Source organism: Bos javanicus, chromosome 5, assembly GCF_032452875.1.
Source record: "Bos javanicus breed banteng chromosome 5, ARS-OSU_banteng_1.0, whole genome shotgun sequence".
Lineage (NCBI taxonomy): Eukaryota > Metazoa > Chordata > Mammalia > Artiodactyla > Bovidae > Bos > Bos javanicus.
The window spans coordinates 114831697-114850358 of NC_083872.1; the positions used below are offsets into that span (position 1 = coordinate 114831697).

The 18662-nt window shown below is 48.0% G+C and overlaps 1 protein-coding gene across 8 annotated transcripts in view; it reads right to left on the reverse strand.

Moving 5' to 3' along the window:
• Nucleotides 1-18662, reverse strand: part of EFCAB6 (EF-hand calcium binding domain 6) — a 253930-nt gene that overhangs the window by 116414 nt on the left and 118854 nt on the right. For all 8 annotated transcript variants that reach the window (XM_061418797.1, XM_061418799.1, XM_061418798.1 and 5 more), the window contains 5 exons: nt 14951-15118; nt 11498-11557; nt 11241-11401; nt 4841-5014; nt 2592-2760 (listed from right to left, as the gene is read on the reverse strand). In XM_061418797.1, coding sequence (XP_061274781.1) covers nt 2592-2760; nt 4841-5014; nt 11241-11401; nt 11498-11557; nt 14951-15118 — 732 coding nt within the window. The remainder of the gene's footprint in view (nt 1-2591; nt 2761-4840; nt 5015-11240; nt 11402-11497; nt 11558-14950; nt 15119-18662) is intronic.

Here is an 18662-nt window from a genome sequence, read left to right on the forward strand (position 1 = left end):
AGTGCTTGTCAAGCAACACCCCCAGTGCCTGCACACTGGCAGAGGCAGTAAGTGCTCAGTCAGTGTAGCGATACCATCACTATTCTAGCAATGGTTAGCATTATCATCATGGTTATTATCATTGCTATTATTCCCATTACAGAATTAGTCATCATTAACACTTAAAGCTCTCTGCCGAGTTGGTTTCAAAGGTTTCCTTGCCACTGAAGTTGGGTATTCCCAAACCTTTAACATCTGGATGCCTTGCATTATGTCCAATCTAAATTCTGGTTTCTTTCTACAGTATAAGCCCATGATTTTCCCAGCTCTGACTTCACCAGTGGTAGAATCACTCTCATCAGTAAATAATTTAACAATGAAAATGTACATTTACATAACGCTTTGAGGTTACCAGCCTCTAGAGTTGAAATCTGGGTCCCCAGCAGATGGTGGAAAGTCACTCCACGATTATTGATCTTCAAGTTAAACGGCTGGTCACGACAGGAGGTTTTCAAAGGTTAAACCCAACAAGTCACTAGGAGGGAAGCCAGTAGAATACTTCCCTAATTGTGTTCGCCGTGAACCGGTTGTTAAGTCTCCTGAAACAACAGGCTTCTCTCCCTGCATCTCCATCCTCTGGTGTTTTCTGTTTTCTTCCGCACCCACTGCCGCCCACTGGCGTGTCTCCAGGAAGCCAGCAACCAGGGAGGGGAGAAGCATGCCGGTGCCACTGGGAAGCAAGAGCAGAGCTGCAGCTGCCCCTCCACTTGGCCGGAAAGCAGAGACGGGCAGGGGGCAGAGAAGGGGGCCAGGGTGGGTTCGCCAGGTGGAGAGGGGAACCAGCCTCATGTTTAGGAATCCCTACTGGCTTCTGAAGCACCTGCTTGCCTCACTCCGCAGGTGGTGGCCCTTCAGGCTCCCCTGGGGATTCTAGTTAACTCTTCAGGTTCACCTGTTCATCCAGCAAATGTCCTCTGGGCCCTACCGCATGCCAAGTACTGGGATGCATCCCTGTCCAAAAGAGATAAAAACGTCTACCTTTGGAGCATGTGTTTTTACTGGAGGAAGATAAACAGGCAGAATAAAGAAATGAAGCAGGGGCTTTCCTGCAGGCCTGGTGGTTGAGAACCCACCTGCCAACGCAGGGGACCTAGGTTGGATCCCTGGTCCAGGAAGATCCTGCACGCCATGGCCATGCGGCAACTAAGCCTGAGCACCACAAGTGATCCTGTGCTCTGCAGCCTGCGAGCTGCAACTGTTGGAGTCCATGCAGCCTAAAGCCTGTGCTCCACAACAAGAGGAGCCAGCGCGATGAGAAGCCCGCGCACCGCAACTGGAGAGCAGCTACTTGCTGTAATCAGAGAAAAGCCCGCGCAGCAACGAAGACCCAGCACAAACAAAAATCAAAAATTTTAATAAAAAAAAAAAAAAAGAATCAGAGTCAAACACAAAGAGGCCCCATTTGCCAGGTGATTTGGGGTGGAACCCGGGACCAGGCCCTGGGAGAGTTCCATGATTCCTGCCCATTTACCCACCGAAGCTGCTCTTGTCAGCCGGCAATGGCTGGTTACCAGTTCCTGGTCCCCCCAGCCAGAACTCGCGGAACCATCCTTGACTCTTTCCTCTCCCTTACCCGTTAGCCCCATGTCTCCTCACTGGGCCCCTTAGGCGCACAAACATAGATCCTCCACTTCCGTGTCTCTTGCTTGGGGAAGGGGAGGTCTGGACTGTTTCCACAGCCATCTAATCCCTTCCCCCTTCCCCCACTAGCCGGCCCCCTCCTCCACCCACCCTCCACACTGCTGCCGATGAGAAGCTTGGAAATGAGATTCGGACAGAGCCCATTTCAGCACTTGGCATGGGGGCAGGCACTAGATAAACTGCAGCTGCTAATATGATTATTTCTCTTATTGGAAATATATTTCACTGCCTTCTTCTGAAGGTGTCCACACGGACACTACTACGTATTAGAGGCAAGGTTTCCCTTAAAAATAGCTGCAGATGATGAACTAGGGGGATCATAATAGGAATTTTAAGCAATTGTTCAAATTCATTCCGGAGAAGTCTGTGCAGAACCCTTCAAAGTGAGTTCTTTCTGGCACGAACCTTACCAGTTCCCATAAGCACATGCAAATCAGCACTCTGAGCTTCCCATTTTCACTGCCAGTTTTTCTTTTTTCCCTCACTTTCTTGAGGCACAAACTGCAGCTCTGTTATCACAGCATCCCGGGAACCCCTCGCTGGCAGGGCTGGGGAGGGGCCTGAGCAGCCCCGCCCCCCCCCACCGCCCCACCTCGCACACGGAGCTGGGTCCTCAGTGATGGCCAAGGAAAGCACCGATGAACTCTTTGTTTTGAAAGGTTAACTATCAAAACCCAGCCGCATTCACATCAGAAGCATATTCTGAAGAAAGTTGCAAAGGACATTTTTGGCCAGAAGAATCCTTTTACATTGTCGGAAGATGCCTAGAAATGAATCCGTTTTGCCCTGGAATAAACCCTGACTGAAAAAAAACTTAATGCTTGTGCCTTTAGAGCCTGGTAGCAAGCACAGTAAGACAACTGAACTTCCTTCAGGAAAGGAAGAAACGCAGAGAAATCTTACTCTCCTACCTTCTTGAAGTCATGTGTGTGAATTTTGCCATTAGGCTCCTTGGTGAAGTCGAGAAATCGTTTTCTGAATGCTGGGTCCTGCTGCCGTATACAGCTTTTGAGCTTTTCAATGACTTCATCCTTGGTCACGTTCCTGGTCACGGCACCTTGGCTCTCAGCGGGCGTGGCTCTAAAATCACAAGCAGGCAAGGTGCAGCAGCGTGCTTTCTGTAAGCCAGCAGCCCCCAACCTTTCTTGGCACCACGGACCGGTTTTGTGGAGGACAGTTTTTCCATGGAATGGGGGAGGGATGCTTTGGGGGTGATGTAAGCTCACTGCACTTATTGTGCACTTCACTTCTATTGTTATTACATCAGCTCCACCTCAGATCACCAGGCATGAGGTCCTGGAGGTTGGGGACCCCTGCTACAGACCTCACCCACTTATGGTTCAACCCAGGACAACACGGGGGTTTTCCATCCCCTTTTCACAAACAAGCAGACAGACGCTGAGGTCAAGGGAGTGACTTGGGGACGTCTACACGCCCGTGGCTCGTAGCTTCAGAGCCAGGCCAGCACTCTGTCTCACTGTGTCAGGAAAAGCTCCCCCTCCGCGGCTGAGGTCCCAGCACAAGGCATCAGGCCCGGGTGGGGAGCTTTGGGTCAGGGGCTGGCGTCACCCCTGAGGTTTTCAGCTGTGCTTTGAGCTGGCTGAATCTGGTGTGTGAGTGGGAAGACACGGCTGAGAAAGGATACTTTAGTGAACTGGGAAAATGCAAAGTCAGAGCCTTGCTACACAGCCTTAAATTAAACAGGCTGTTTCGTGGTCCCCAAATCAAAGATCATCAGACAGCCATGGGAAGGAAGGGATGTCCACAATTGATCCAAGTTGATTCGCAAAATCAATTTAATTTATCTAATACAGATCTTATGCGGTGTGCTCTGTGTCTGAGTGTGACAATCTACGTGTCTTTGAAGGGTAATTACTCTCCAGCCCTCCTGCAGTCTCCCAGACCTCGTTTTGATGGCCATGAGGTGGTCCTGAGAATGGACTTGGGCCCCTCACCTGCTGCTTCTGTCAGCTCTAAGAGCTCTCCAGGAATGCCCACGTTTGATGAAATGTTAAATTGCCAGCGCTTCTCTCACTGCTTTTTTTTGGGAGGCAGGCGTAGCTCTTCATAGAATCTTTTACCTTTCTCTTAAAATACCATCTTTCTACTCATCTATAAAGCAGCTACTATTAAAGTGCCCAGATATTCAAATTTCATCACCTTAGCATTAAAATATTCCCATTGCTCTACACTTGAGAATTTTTTAAAGGGGATATGACAAAGTGAAGTCGGCCGATTAGTTCTACATTTTACCTTTCCTTATGGATTTATTACAAGCTATAGAACAAGCAAGTTACAATAATATCTTTTCATTAGACTAAACCTATATTTTTCAAAATGAAGGGCCAGAATATTCATCAGTCTGACTTTTAATGGATTTACTAAGTATGTTTTACTGTTACGATTCTATCTGGCAATCATTTAAGTAATTCTATCATTCATGTTAGAAAATGTTAACCAGTGTTATGAGTATATCTTGCAATAAATATTATAAGCAGTAAGGAAGCTACAACTCTGGAAAAAAGTAAGTGTGACTGCAGGGAGGTAATAGTTGAGTGGCAGATGGGTTCTTTGGGAGCTGAACGTCCTGGGTCCTTCCCTCAGGGTGTCCACTAAGTTTGTAAATAACCTGAGCACGAAAAGTCACTTTCATTTGTGTCCAACTCTCTGAGACCCTATGGACTGTAGCCCGCCAGCTCCTCTGTGCGTGGGATTCCACTGGAGTGGGCTGCCGTTTCCTCCTCCAGGGTATCGTCCCGACCCAGGCAGGGGCTTCTTCACCACTCGCGCCACCTCGGAAGCCCAAATAATGTGAGGCCAGCCCCAGACCTCCTCTCAGGCCTCAGCGCTTTCAGTCCTAGAATTAGTAAGTCAGCGCAGCATGGTCCTAAGACCTCTGCTTGCTCTAAAACACCCTGACTCTAATCACTGTATTCATCATTTGCCATCTTTCTTATTTAAATCCCAAAATACTTAAATACCCATTTTGGTCAACAAATATTTACTGTCTACCTTGCAGTAGAATTCCACGGACAGAAGAGACTGGCGCAGTCCAGTGGACTACTGTCCACGGGGTTGCAAAGAGTCGGACACGACTGAGCAACTAACACATCCCGCAGTAGGCACCGTGGTTTTAATACATGCTTTCGTTTTGTTTTACCTCTCAGAATGGTCTGGCAGTGGCTGCTCCTCTTTTTGAAGATGCTCATTTAACAGTTGACCCTTTGGCATGGAAACTGGAGAGACAGTGGGTGGGCGATTAATTCCTAGGCATGCCAAAAGTTTCTTGTAAAGGATTCTTCCTGAAGCAATATCCTGAAACTTACTGCAGAGTCTGAATTTTAAAAATAATTAGAACACGCCCATTAGAACAGCTGAAATAAGACAGAGCCTATGAAGTGTTGGCAAGGAGGTGAGTGGCTACAGGTCTCCTCCATGGCTGGTGGAGTGCGAGGTGGTGCTCCCACTTTGGAAGACTGTGGGGCAACCGAATGTATACTCATCAGAGGATCTAGCTATCCCACCCATAGGCACGTGGCCGGAAGAAATAAAAACGTATGTCTTCACAAAGACTTGTATAATACCTGTGGCTTTCATTGTAAGAGCAAAAACTAGGAACAAACCAAACGCCCATCCGTAGATGAGTGGATCCACAAGGCTGGGGAAGGCCATAAAACAGAAGCCTACTCTGCAATGACCAAGAACCAACTGTGGATACACACAACAGCGTGAGTGAGCCGCACAGACATTATGCTTGGTGAATAAAACCTGGCATCTTGTAGGCTTGCATTTACAGAGAATCCTAGAAAATGCCAAGTCATCTGCAGTGACATGGTGCCAGGTGGGTGGAAGAGAGGGATTGCAAAGGGCACAAGGAAGCTTTAAGGACGATGAAAAAGTTTAGTGTCTGGATTGACAGCTTGTGATGGGTTCACAGAGATGTATACACTTGATGGATTTCTTCCAATTGTATTATTTAAATATGGGTTAGTTTGAGACTCCCCTGGTGGTCCAGTGGTTAAGACTCCATGCTCCGAATGCAGAGCAAGCCCACCTCACGGAGCTGCAAGAGGCTGGGGAAGTGCTCGTTCTGAAAGGAGGGAACAGATCATCTGAAAACCCGGACACAACAGAGAGCTCAGCATCAGCCTTGCTGAGCTAGGACCTGTGGGAATGGCTGCAGCAAATGAGAGCTCCCCGTGCGCTTGACCCTGGGTGGCAGGCTTTGTGTCTACCACCTCATTTGGTCCTCACCACAGCTCTCATCTCAGCACTTGCCCAAGTTCACAGCTTGTTCAGGGCCGAGCTGGGATTTGAACCCAGGCCTTCTGGCTACAGAGCCCGAGTTCCAGAAGGGCTTGAGGATCCTGAGGGGCCGGGAAGCCACATTCTGTTAAAGCAGCTGGTGTTTTCCTAATGGCAAGAGGACACCCAAGTGCTTCAAGCAGGGTTTTAATGTGATCATCTCTATAGGACTTCCTTGGTAGCTCAGATGGTAAAGCATCTGCCCCTGCAATGCAGGAGACCCGGGTTTGATCCCTGGGTTGGGAAGATCCCCTGGAGAAAGAAATGGAAACCCACTCCAGTACTCTTGCCTGGAAAATCCCATGGACAGAGGAGCCTCGTAGGCTACATACAGTCCATGGGGTCGCAAAGAGTTGGACACGACTGAGCAACTTCACTTTGTAGTTTAGACAGACTGGTTACACAATGGAGAAGGGATAGAAAGGCTTCCATCTCAAAAATCCAGGTGCCTGCATGATCAACCCACTAAAGTTCACCCATTCATTCATTCATTTCCTCGCCCTGTCCGTGAGCCAGGCACTCTTCCACTCCTAGGTACTGGGGCTTCAGCCGGAAGAGACAGTCTCCACGTTTTATGTCCTCGGGAGGTGGCACAGGTAATAAGCATAAACAAATGACAGGAGCCATGAAAAGTGCAGCTGGGCGACAGGTGGGGAGTACCCGGGAGGTGGGGTCAGGGGAAGGTGGAGAAGGGGGCGAACGGAGTGTCCTGCCACTCTGGGTGGTGAGATGTCCACCAATCTCCTTTCCAAGTTAACATGTCTAAAATGAAACTTCTGATTTCTACCCCCAGAAACTGTCCCCCTCAGCCTCCCCCAGCTCAGATGACGATCCTGAGTCCCCAGGTGCTTGAGCCAGAAGCTTGGGTTCATCCTCACTTCCTGCCCACCCCACCCCAACCCACACTCCTGGCTGTTCAGCCAGTGGTTTTCCAAACACACCCTGAACCTCCACATGTACTCATGGTACGTATTTCTAGAAGAACCACAGCGACAAAGTGGGCAGGGGTGGTTCTTATCACACCAAAGTGAAAAAGTCAAAGTGTCAGTCACTCCGTCGTGTCTAACTCTTTGCAAGCCCATAGAATGGGGCCTGCCAGACTCCTCTGTCCATGGGATTCTCCAAGGAAGAATTCTGCAGTGGGCAGCCATTCCCTTCTCCAGGGATCTTTCCCACCCAGGGATCAAACCCAGGTCCCCCACATTGCAGACAGATTCTTCACCATCTGAGCCACCAGGAAAGCCCCTTGTTACACCAAACTGCTTTCCAAAGAGGCTTTGTCATTTACACACCCACCAGCACACACTCGAGAACCACCTTCTCCTCTTTTCTGCTCTTTCCACGCGTTTGCAAATTTGCATTTCTTTTACTTCAAGTGGTATCAAACATAACTCATATTTTTTTCTGTTTATTAACCTACATTTTAACAAAGCAATAGCAAGCCTTCTGCTTAGAGCCTTTGGCAGATAGAGACATCTCATTAGGATTTAATCATACTGTTTTCATGAAAGGCAGACTTAGTGTAACCTCTTTATAGCGAGTGATGCTGTTTTAACATGTAAGAAAAGCCTTTTTTTAAAAAAGTTAATATACTTCAGAAAAAGAGGAGTTGATATAAAGAAAATAAAGTGTACTCAAGTAGAACATGAATGTCGTTGGGCGACACCCTCCTTTTAGGGACAAGTAAATGGAGACCTCAAGAGGTTCCCCTCTGCTGGCCCCTGGAAGCCGCTGCAAACATTTAACAACTCCCAAGCCTCCTATTCCACCGGCGAGCTCCCCCCTCAGCAACCGATCTCGCCTCCCCCTACGTTGAGAAGTCTGGAGAGGCGACTCCTAGGTCAGCATCCCATAACCCCTCTTCCCTCCCTGGCTCCATCTGCTTCTCCTCTGCAGATGCTGGCTGCAGTCTCCCGCTTTTCCCAGCCCGCAGGCACGCCAGAGCCTGTCTGTGAAGCCAGCTGACTCCCTCCCTGACCCTGCCCTCTCTGCTCCACACACCTCCCGAGGACCTGCTGGGTCTCCCCCCACCTAACTGCTCACCCCACTTGCTTCCTTTGTGACCTCTGACCTCGCTGGCTCCCTGCCCCCTTAGCCTCAGGCACCCCCATCCGGTCCCATCACCCCAAGCTTCTTGGCCTCCTCTGCTGCTGGACCAGCCGGGGCCCTGGTTGCCTGGTGGTGGCCTCAGGTCCTGCCCGAGGCCCGCTCACCTCAGCCAGCTGGTCCACCGTGGACCCCAGACAAGCGCTTGTCGAACAAACAAACGAGCAAGCGGTAGGTGTGAGGACGCCGGGGTCTCGTCCCGGCCCGGACTCCCCTCTGAGGCCCACGTCTTCCTGCAGCCCTTTTTCTGGCGCTTTCACCCCCGACTGGCCAACTCCATCTGCTCCCTCAGTGGCCCTGTCTCTCCCACCTCTCGAGCAGCCCCAGGCATCCCCGGAGACCCCTCCACCCTCGGCCGTCAGCCTCCCTGTCCAGAGTCAGCGGGCGGTTCCTCTGCTGCCCAGACCAGCCCGGAGCAGCCGGCCCCACGGTCCTTTGCCCCTCCTTCTTCCGGCCCCTTCCTTCCCCTTTGACCCCCTTACACCCATTCCCGTCCCCGGAGCCAGAGCCGTGTTTACAGAGCACAGACCTGGCGTGGCAACTCGCCCCCGCTAGACCCTCTCGCGGCCTCCGGTTGCCCCTCAGCTCCGCTTCTCGGCTGTGGGCTGAATGGCAGAGGCGACAGGGACTCGGTGCACCCGCATCCTGCAGGCCTGCAGACCGGGGCAGGGGCATTTTCAGAGCCCTCCGTCCTGGCGGCTCTCAGGCCCTGTGGAGGACCCTGCCTACTTGATGACTCCGGTCCCCTGGGGGGGTGGTGCCCGTCCTTCTCGCCCACCCTTCCTGCCCTGTGCCGCAGGCCCCTGCCGCTCTCCCCATGTATCCCGCCCACCTGTCCCGCGGGAGCGTCCCCTGCTGCCCCACGTCTTGCAAGGCTCTTCCCTTTCTTCTCCGGGTTCCAGCCTCCCGTCCATGGGAAGCTGCTCGCCTTCCGTGCCCTGGCCCCACCCTCCGGGCTTCCAGAATGGTGTGTGCATGGTACTCTGGTGCTCGCACGCCATGCTGGGTGCTTCTGCATCTCTTTTCCCCATGTTAGACATCCCCGCATCCCCTACCCCCAACCACCGCCAGTAAATGAAGGGATTTCTGTAAACCTATTAAAGAAAGCTGAGCACAGAAGAATTGATGCTTTTGAACTGTGGTGTTGGAGAAGACTCTTGAGAGTCCCCTGGACTGCAAGGAGATCCAACCAGTCCATCCTAAAGGAGATCAGTCCTGGGTGTTCTTTGGAAGGACTGATGTTGAAGCTGAAACTCCAATACTTTGGCCACCTGATGCAGAGAGCTGACTCATTGGAAAAGACCCTGATGCTGGGAGGGATTGAGGACAGGAGGAGAAGGGGACGACAGAGGATGAAATGGTTGGATGGCATCACTGACACAATGGACATGGGTTTGGGTGGACTCTGGGAGCTGGTGATGGACAGGGAGGCCTAGCATGCTGCAGTTCATGGGGTCGCAGAGTCGGACACGACTGAGCGACTGAACTGAACTGAACTGATTGATATAACAGGGGCTTCTCTGGTGGCTCAGATGGTAAAGCGTCTGCCTGCAATGCAGGAGACCCAGGTTCGATCCCTGGGTCGGGAAGATCCCCTGGAGAAGGAAATGGCAACCCACTCCAGTACTCTTGCTTGGAAAATTCCATGGATGGAGGAGCCTGGTGGGGTCGCAAAGAGTTGGACATGACTGAGCAACTTCACTTTTTTTTTATTGATATAACAGGATGGCCAGAGCAGGAGACTCATGCAACACTCAGAGTGGCAGACCAAGTGGAAGAACAACTGAACTGCCCGGCCAGTGCTGGGCTCCTCCCTCTCTCTCCCTCTCCCTCTCTCTCCCTCTCCCTCTCTCTCCCTCTCCCTCGCTCTCCCTCCCTCTCTCTCTCCCTCTCCCTCCCTCTCTCTCTCTCTCCCTCCCTCTCTCTCTCTCTCTCTCTCTCTCTCTCCCCCTCTCCCCTGGGACTGAGCACACAGCAAAGTCACAAGCCAGCCCTGCAGACACGGACATCCACGTGGCCTCCGCCTCCGCCAGCTACCCAGCCCAGGCCCTCGCCCCTCCCTGAGCTCCTCTAGAACCTCCTCTGGACTTGCTGTCACCTGCTTCTCCCCTTTGCTTTGTTTCTTCCCGTCGCCCCAAGCACACTGATCTTCCTCCAAGAGTTCTGTAAACTGGATGGACGCAAACAGCCGGCCCAGCACACCAAGCTCTCAAAAGCCCCTCCTGATGGGGAAAGCCTTGCTCCCACTTCTTATAAGCCACGGGGAAAAGGGGCTATGTGTGTTCACAGAAAGGAGACTTGAGAGGCCAACAACTGGTTCACTTTAAACCAATGTAATATGAAGCAAAGTAAAAAAATAAGATTTTTAACATTCCATTTGGAAGGACTGAAAGAGCATCCTTGTGATGCCACTGAATTTCCACCTACAGGAATCTCCCAGATCACTGCCCACACCCTGGGGAACACTGGCCGCCTGTTTCTGAGGGTGGCCTGTGGCAGGCGCCATCCTGCCTGAGTCCCGCTCCAACCTGCAGGTTGTCAAGGTCATCTGCAGTGACGGAACGCTGCAGGGGATGAGCCCCTCCACCTGCAGGGTGGAACAGACACCAGGCAGGACCCATGGAGCCTTCAGGACACCCTTCTTTTCTTTCTCTAATATCCCTGTCCCCTCCAGCTTCGGCTCAGCTACCACAAAGTAAGTTTTAAACTAAAATCAACTATAAATCACATATATAAACTATAAATCAGGCTACCATTTATGGGCTGGTTGGTCACAGCCAGACGCCCTGGGAGGTAAACAGTATGAAGAGTAAAACCATAGGAGTCACGGCGACCAGAATGGGACCCAGGCACCAGGGCTCACTCCTGTGTGTCTCCAAGGACTCACTGAACTTCTTCAGGCCTCCATCTCCTTACTCCGGAAAAGGAGTTGTAACGCAACCTTACACACTTGTGGCGAGGACTCATCATATAGTATATGTGCCAGGTTCTCAACCAACGTTCAAGGCTTAGTACAGGCTCAATAACTAGAAGCTATTACCAGGACTACCTACTAACATGGCAGAAAACATGTAGAAAAAGCTTTAGAATTATCAAACAGACTTTAAGGAAAACGTGACATGAACTAATTCTGTTACCTGAAAACTTACTTTACTAAATGTTCAGTTGTTAAAAATGGGCAGAATACACGCATGATTTTCTTGAAATTATTTCGCCCAATCAGTCCTGTGTCTCCGAGGTCATATGACCGCAGCATATTACAGAAAGCTGATAGATTCTTAGCAATCGAGTCATGAATAATTTCTTCCACCTACCAGGAAAAAAAAAATGATATTTACAAAGTTGCATGTTTGTAACCTGGGGTGGGAGGTAGCACCCTGGGGCCACACAGGAAAGCCTTACTTACTGAATCCCAAGCCAGGAAGAGAGGCATCTTGGTGTCTTTATAGACAGGTATTTTGTGCAGCTGATTGGGAAACAGAAAATGTGTATAAATACAAGTCTCTCATAAAGGCAGTGGGGGCTTAGGAGGCAGACGGACTTTGGGCTGTCGGTTCTGTCCCTGACTAGCCAAGAGTTTAGACCTTGAGCAGGTGTGTCTGCCCACCAGCCCCCGTCTGGAAATGAGGACAACAACATTCAACTTGTGCTTATTTTAAAAAGTACAACAAACGTGAAAAAAAATCCATCACCTAGAAATTAAATAATGAACACCTAGATTATAACAATGGGGAATACTCTGTATCTTTTAATATTACATAGCAGAATTTTTACTGACACTAATCCTTGGAAGAAAAGTTATGACCAACCTAGATAGCATATTAAAAAGCAGAGACATTATTTTCCCAACAAAGGTCCGTCTAGTCAAGGCTATGGTTTTTCCAGTGGTCATGTATGGATGTGAGAGTTGAACTGTGAAGAAAGCTGAGCGCCGAAGAATTGATGCTTTTGAATTGTGGTGTTGGAGAAGACTCTTGAGAGTCCCTTGGACTGCAAGGAGATCCAACCAGTCCATCCTAAAGGAGATCAGTCCTGGGTGTTGTTTGGAAGGAATGATGCTAAAGCTGAAATTCCAGTACTTTGGCCACTTCATGCAAAGAGTTGACTCATTGGAAAAGACTCTGATGCTGGGAGGGGTTGGGGGCAGGAGGAAAAGGGGATGACAGAGGATGAGATGCCTGGATGGCATCACCAACTCGATGGATGTGGGTTTGGGTGAACTCCGGGAATTGGTGATGGACAGGGAGGCCTGGTGTGCTGCAGTTCATGGGGTCGCAAAGAGTCGGACACGACTGAGTTACTGAACTGAACTGAAGGGTTAACAATATGTTAACTGATGATAAATTTAAAAGTCACTAATTACATATTTAATTTTAAAATAAAATATATATCATATATGAAAATATATATATATACATATGTCCAGCTCATCAAATTGTATACTGTATATTAAATTGTGTACTTTTATATATCAATTATAACTCAATAAACTAGTGTGTGTGTGTATAAAGGTATAAAGGTTTGGAAGAACACACAAGAGTGAGTAAAAACGTAACACAATTCCTCCATGTGAGAATTAGCAGTGATCTTAATTTTCTCTATTTGCACATCTCTGTGTTCCAATGTTTCTAATCCATTTGTTTGTATTAACATTCACTCAACACACTGCTTTGTGAGGGTGCCTAGCACTGGACTATGCTTGAGGGTGCCTCTGACAGTGAAAACAGAGTAGTCCCCGCCTTCCGAGAGGCACGACAACATCCTGATACAAACGTGGCCCCGTGGCTGGAACAGGTGTGTGAGGCTGAAGACTTCAAGGTTGGCTTCATCAGAGGGGTCCGGGGCATCGCTGGGAAGGCTGAGACCTACTGAAGGGCCCCGGACAAGGGAGTGGGAAGGGGATCCTGGCAGGAGCTGCGATGCTAAGGTTGGTGGAGGGAGCCTGGGGAGGCCGAGGTCCTGGCGGATGGCGAGGAGACCCTGTGAGAGGTGGCCAGAGTGGACCACAAGGCACTCCGTCAATCACGTTGGGACATTCTGCTTTATCTACGAGGCTACAGTCGTTAGAGGACTGCAAGCCCGGAGGTGGACAGGGTCTGATCTAGAGCAGGCCCTGACCACGATGCTGGCCACGTGGAAAGCACACTCTCACATGTCTACAGTTTTGTTTTTGAGGAAAAAAATTGGATTTGATTAAAAAAGAAAGAAGAAAAAGGATGGCTACGTGCAGTCAATCCTAAAAGAAATCATCCCTGAATATTCATCGGAAGGACTGATGCTACAGCTGAAGTCCCAATAATTTGACCACCTGATGGGAAGAGCCAACTCACTGGAAAAGACCCAAATGCTGGGAAAGATTGAGGACAGGAGGAGAAGTGGGCAATAGAGGACGAGATGGTTGCATGGCGTCACTAACTGAATGGACATGAGTTTGAGCAAGCTTCAGGAGACGGTAAGGGACATGGAAGCCTGGCGTGCTGCAGTCCATGGGGTCAAAAAGACTCATACATGACTGAGCAACTGAACAACAAAAATATGCCGGGATGCGGTGATGGGCAGAGGCGATGATGCACAAGAGCTGGCACAGTCTGTGTCCCACTGGGGAACTCTGGAGAAGCTGCAGTTCTCTGTTTCTGCAGGTGAAAGGACTCCGGGACTCACTTCTGAAACAGCTCAAGAAGGACCCAGCGACGTGGGTTAGGATGTGCACAAGATGGGCTTCCCAGGCGGCACTAGGAGTAAAGACCCCGCCTGCCGGCGCAGGAGGTGTAAGAGACGTGGGTCAATCCCTGCGTCGGGACGATCCTCTGGAGGAGGGCATGGCAACCCACTCCAGTGTTCCTGCCTGGAGAATCCCATGGACAGAGGAGGCACGTGGTCACAGGAGCCCATGGGTTCCCAAAGAGTCAGACACAGCTGAAGCAACTTACCATGAGTGCACACAAACCATAGTATTTAAACTGAAAGCTAACCTGTACCTGGTAAAAAGAAGTCATTAACAAACATTGCAACGAAACTCTGCTAATGTCCATGGCATGCATTATCTGAAACTAATCCGATTTTTTCAAAGTCCTTAAAATTTTTAAATGCTAAATAGCTATTAAAGTTAGCTTTAATAGAGGGATTTAATAGAAGGATTAACAATAACAAAAGTATCAACTTTTCAACCAAAATAAATACAAAAGTGCCACTAGAGGCAATAAGCAGTTGTTTTATTTCAAATGCATTCATGCTAAGTCGCTTCAGTCAAGTCTGACTCTCTGTGACCCCATCGACTGTAGGTCACCAGGCTCCTCTGTCCATGGGATTCTCCAGGCAAGAATACTGGAGTAGGTTGCCTTGCCCTCCTCCAGGGGGATCTTCCCGACCCAGGGATTGAAACTGCAGCTCTTACATCTCCTGCATGGGCAGGCAGGTTCTAGCAGTGCTATCGAAATGCTGTAAAAAGGAGTTCTATCTGGTGTATCAAGTGCTGCCATTCAAGGAAAGGTTTTTGGAAATGTCAAAGTTCATCCCTCAGTGAGATTTAGAAAAGTGAAAGTCGCTCAGTTGTGTCTGACTCTCTGCAACCCCATGGACTGTAGCCCATGGAATTCTCCAGGCCAGAACACTGGAGTGGGTAGCCTTTCCCTTCTTCAAGGGATCTTCCCAACCCAGGGATCGAATCCAGGTTTAGAAACTAAAAGTTAAAATCAAACAGCTTTTAAACACAACTCTTGCTTAAAATTAAAATTAACCCTGGTGTAAAATGTGCATTCAGTTATTTAAACCATATCTCACCTGCATCTCTTATTTCACTAACAACACTTAAGTTTCCTACCGTAAACAAAAGCAAACGTGAAGTTGTGGCAAAACTCACCTTAGGGCTCTCTTCAATTAGCTCAATAAACCTGCTGACGTTGACACATCCGGTGCACCCAGGGTCAAGTATTCGCATTAGTTCCCTGAATTCTGAATCACTTATTTTTACCACCATGCAATTTAGAATGCGTTGCAGTTCTTGCCCTGTTATCTGTCCATCAGGTTTCTGAGCATGAAAATATTATAAGGGAATGTTTTAAAAAAAGAAAAAAAGGAAGGAAAAGCATGACATGTACTGGGCAGCACTTAATAAATCAAGATTTGGGGCCAAATAGAATTGTGATCTGAAATACGAAAACCTCAGCGGATGCTCACTGTATAACCCACGTGCCAAGAGCAGTCGGGGGAGGGAATCTAGAACTTTGCCAGTGCCGTTGCTACGATGTTCTTCGTCAGGATGTGGCAACAAAGAGGCTGACCCTCTCCCCGGGGCAGGCTGAATGCTGCTGGTCTCAGAAGCCAAACAGCTTTTCCTGCCCTAACCCACCTGAGGACCCTGCAGCTCAGCCACACCAGGCATAGCATTTCCTGGAAATTCAATTACAACTTGCCAATTTACTAAGAATGTTAACTATGCTTGTTTGCACTACCACCAACCTCGTCAATTACATAAATGGACAATTACTTAGCGAGAAAAATTTCAGCCACGCACCATAAAGAAAACGTGTTATGAGCATAATACTGAGAGGCAAACTTCTTCTCCCAGAATAAAAAATTACCAATAAGTAAATTGAATATCAAAATTGAGAGAAACTATTTACTGGAAAGGCAGGGGAAATAAAGGACCCTATCTCTCCATAAAGAGATATTGTGAATATTAATGTGACCAAAGACTTATTAAGTGATACAGCAGTGTATGAATGACAACTACAAATTTAGGGTCCAAAACTTGAAAAGGACAAAAGGTTTTCTTGGAGAAAATTAAGTAATTTAGAGGGTATGTTCAGGGTACTTTTTGGTGGGGGAGTGACGATTGTTAAATGTTCAAGTAGGAGTCGTTGACAACTAATATTTATGATTTTCAATAATCAACCATTCAGTTCAGTTCAGTCACTCAGTCATGTCCAACTCTTTGCAACCCCATGAATTGCAGCATGCCAGGCCTCCCTGTCCAACACCAACTCCCGGAGTTCACTCAAACTCATTCCCATTGAGTCGGTGACGCCATCCAGCCATCTCATCCTCTGTCGTCACCTTCTCCTCCTGCCCCCAATCCCTCCCAGCATCAGAGTCTTTTCCAATGAGTCAACTCTTCTCACGAGGTGGCCAAAGTACTGGAGTTTCAGCTTTAGAATCAGTCCTTCCAAAGAACACCCAGGGCTGATCTCCTTTAGGATGGACTGGTTGGATCTCCTTGCAGTCCAAGGGACTCTCAAGAGTCTACTCCAACACCACAGTTCAAAAGCATCAATTCTTCGGCGCTCAGCTTTCTTCACAGTCCAACTCTCACATCCATACATGACCACTGGAAAAACCATAGCCTTGACTAGACAGACCTTTGTTGGCAAAGTAATGTCTCTGCTTTTCAATATGCTGTCTAGGTTGGTCATAACTTTCCTTCCAAGGAGTAAGCATCTTTTAATTTCATGGCTGCAGTCACCATCTGCAGTGATTTTGGAGCCCCCCAAAATAAAGTCTGACACTGTTTCCACTGTTTCCCCATCTATTTCCCATGAAGTGATGGGACCAGAAGCCATGATCTTAGTTTTCTGAATGTTGAGCTTAAGCCGACTTTTTCACTCTCCTCTTTCACTTTCATCAAGAGGCTTTTTAGTTCCTCTTCACTTTCTGCCATAAGGGTGGTGTCATCTGCATATCTGAGGTTATCGCTATTTCTCCCAGCAATCCTGATTCCCGCTTGTGCTTCTTCCAGCCCAGTGTTTCTCATGATGTACTCTGCATAGAAGTTAAATAAGCAGGTGACAATATACAGCCTTGACATACTCCTTTTCCTATTTGGAACCAGTCTGTTGTTTTATGTCCAGTTCTAACTGTTGCTTCCTGACCTGCATACAGATTTCTCAAGAGGCAGGTCAGGTGGTCTGGTATTCCCATCTCTTTCAGAATTTTCCATAGTTTATTGTGATCCGCACAGTCAAAGGCTTTGGCATAGTGCATAAAGCAGAAATAGATGTTTTCCTGGAACTCTCTTGCTTTTTCCATGATCCAGCGGATGTTGGCAATTTGATCTCTGGTTCCTCTGCCTTTTCTAAAACCAGCTTGAACATCTGGAAGTTCACGGTTCATGTACTGCTGAAGCCTGGCTTGAAGAATTTTGAGCATTACTTTACTAGCGTGTGAGATGAATGCAATTGTGTGGTAGTTTTGAGTATTCTTTGGCATTGCCTTTCTTTGGAGTTGGAATGAAAACTGACCTTTTCCAGTCCTGTGGCCACTGCTGAGTTTTCCAAATTTGCTGGCATATTGACTGCAGCATTTTCACAGTATCATCTTTCAGGATTTGAAAGAGCTCAACTGGAATTCCATCACCTCCACTAGCTTTTTTCGTAGTGATGCTTTCTAAGGCCCACTTGACTTCACATTCCAGGATGTCTGGCTCTAGATGAGTAATCACACCATCACTCATGATTACCTTGGTCGTGAATATCTTTTTTGTACAGTTCTTCTGTGTATTCTTGCCACCTCTTCTTGATATCTTCTGCTTCTGTTAGGTCCATACCATTTCTGTCCTTTATCGAGCCCATCTTTGCATGAAATGTTCCCTTGGTATCTCTAATTTTCTTGAAGAGATCTCTAGTCTTTCCCATTCTGTTGTTTTCCTCTATTTCTTTGCATTGATCACTGAGGAAGGCTTTCTTTTATGTCTTCTTGCTATTCTTTGGAACTCTGCATTCATATGCTTATATCTTTCCTTTTCTCCTTTGCTTTTCACTTCTCTTCTTTTCACAGCTATTTTTAAGGCCTCCCCAGACAGCCCTTTGGCCTTTTCGCTTTCTTTTTCATGGGGATGGTCTTGATCCCTATCTCTTGTACAATGTCACGAACCTCAGTTCATAGTTCATTAGGCACTCTATCAGATCTAGTCCCTTAAGTCTATTTCTCACTTCCACTGTATAATCATAAGGGATTTGATTTAGGTCATACCTGAATGGTCTAGTGGTTTCCCCTACTTTCGTCAATTTAATCCTGAATTTGGCAATAAGGAGTTCATGATCTGAGCCAGAGTCAGCTCCCAGTCTTGTTTTTGCTGACTGTATAGAGCTTCTCCATCTTTGGCTGCAAAGAATATAATCAATCTGATTTCGGTGTTGACCATCTCGTGATGTCATCTCCATTTCTCTTGTGTTGTTGAAAGAGGGTGTTTGCTATGACCAGAGTGTTCTCTGGGCAAAACTCTATTAGCTTTTGCCCTGCTTTATTCCGTACTCCAAGGCCAAATTTGCCTGTTGCCCCAGGTGTTTTTTGACTTCCTACTTTTGCATTCCAGACCCCTATAATGAAAAGGACATCTTTTTTGGGTGTTAGCTCTAAAATCAACCATTATCAGTCTCTAATTCGAGTGTTTTCATCACACCCAAGAAACCTTGTGCCCATTTGCTGTCACTCTGCATGTGTACCCTATCCTAAGGGACTAATCTAGTTTCTATCTCTATACATATTTGCTTTTTTTCTGGATATTTCATGTAAATAGACTCATACCACATTTTATCTGTATGCACCTTCCATCTGCCTTCTTTCAACAGGCATCA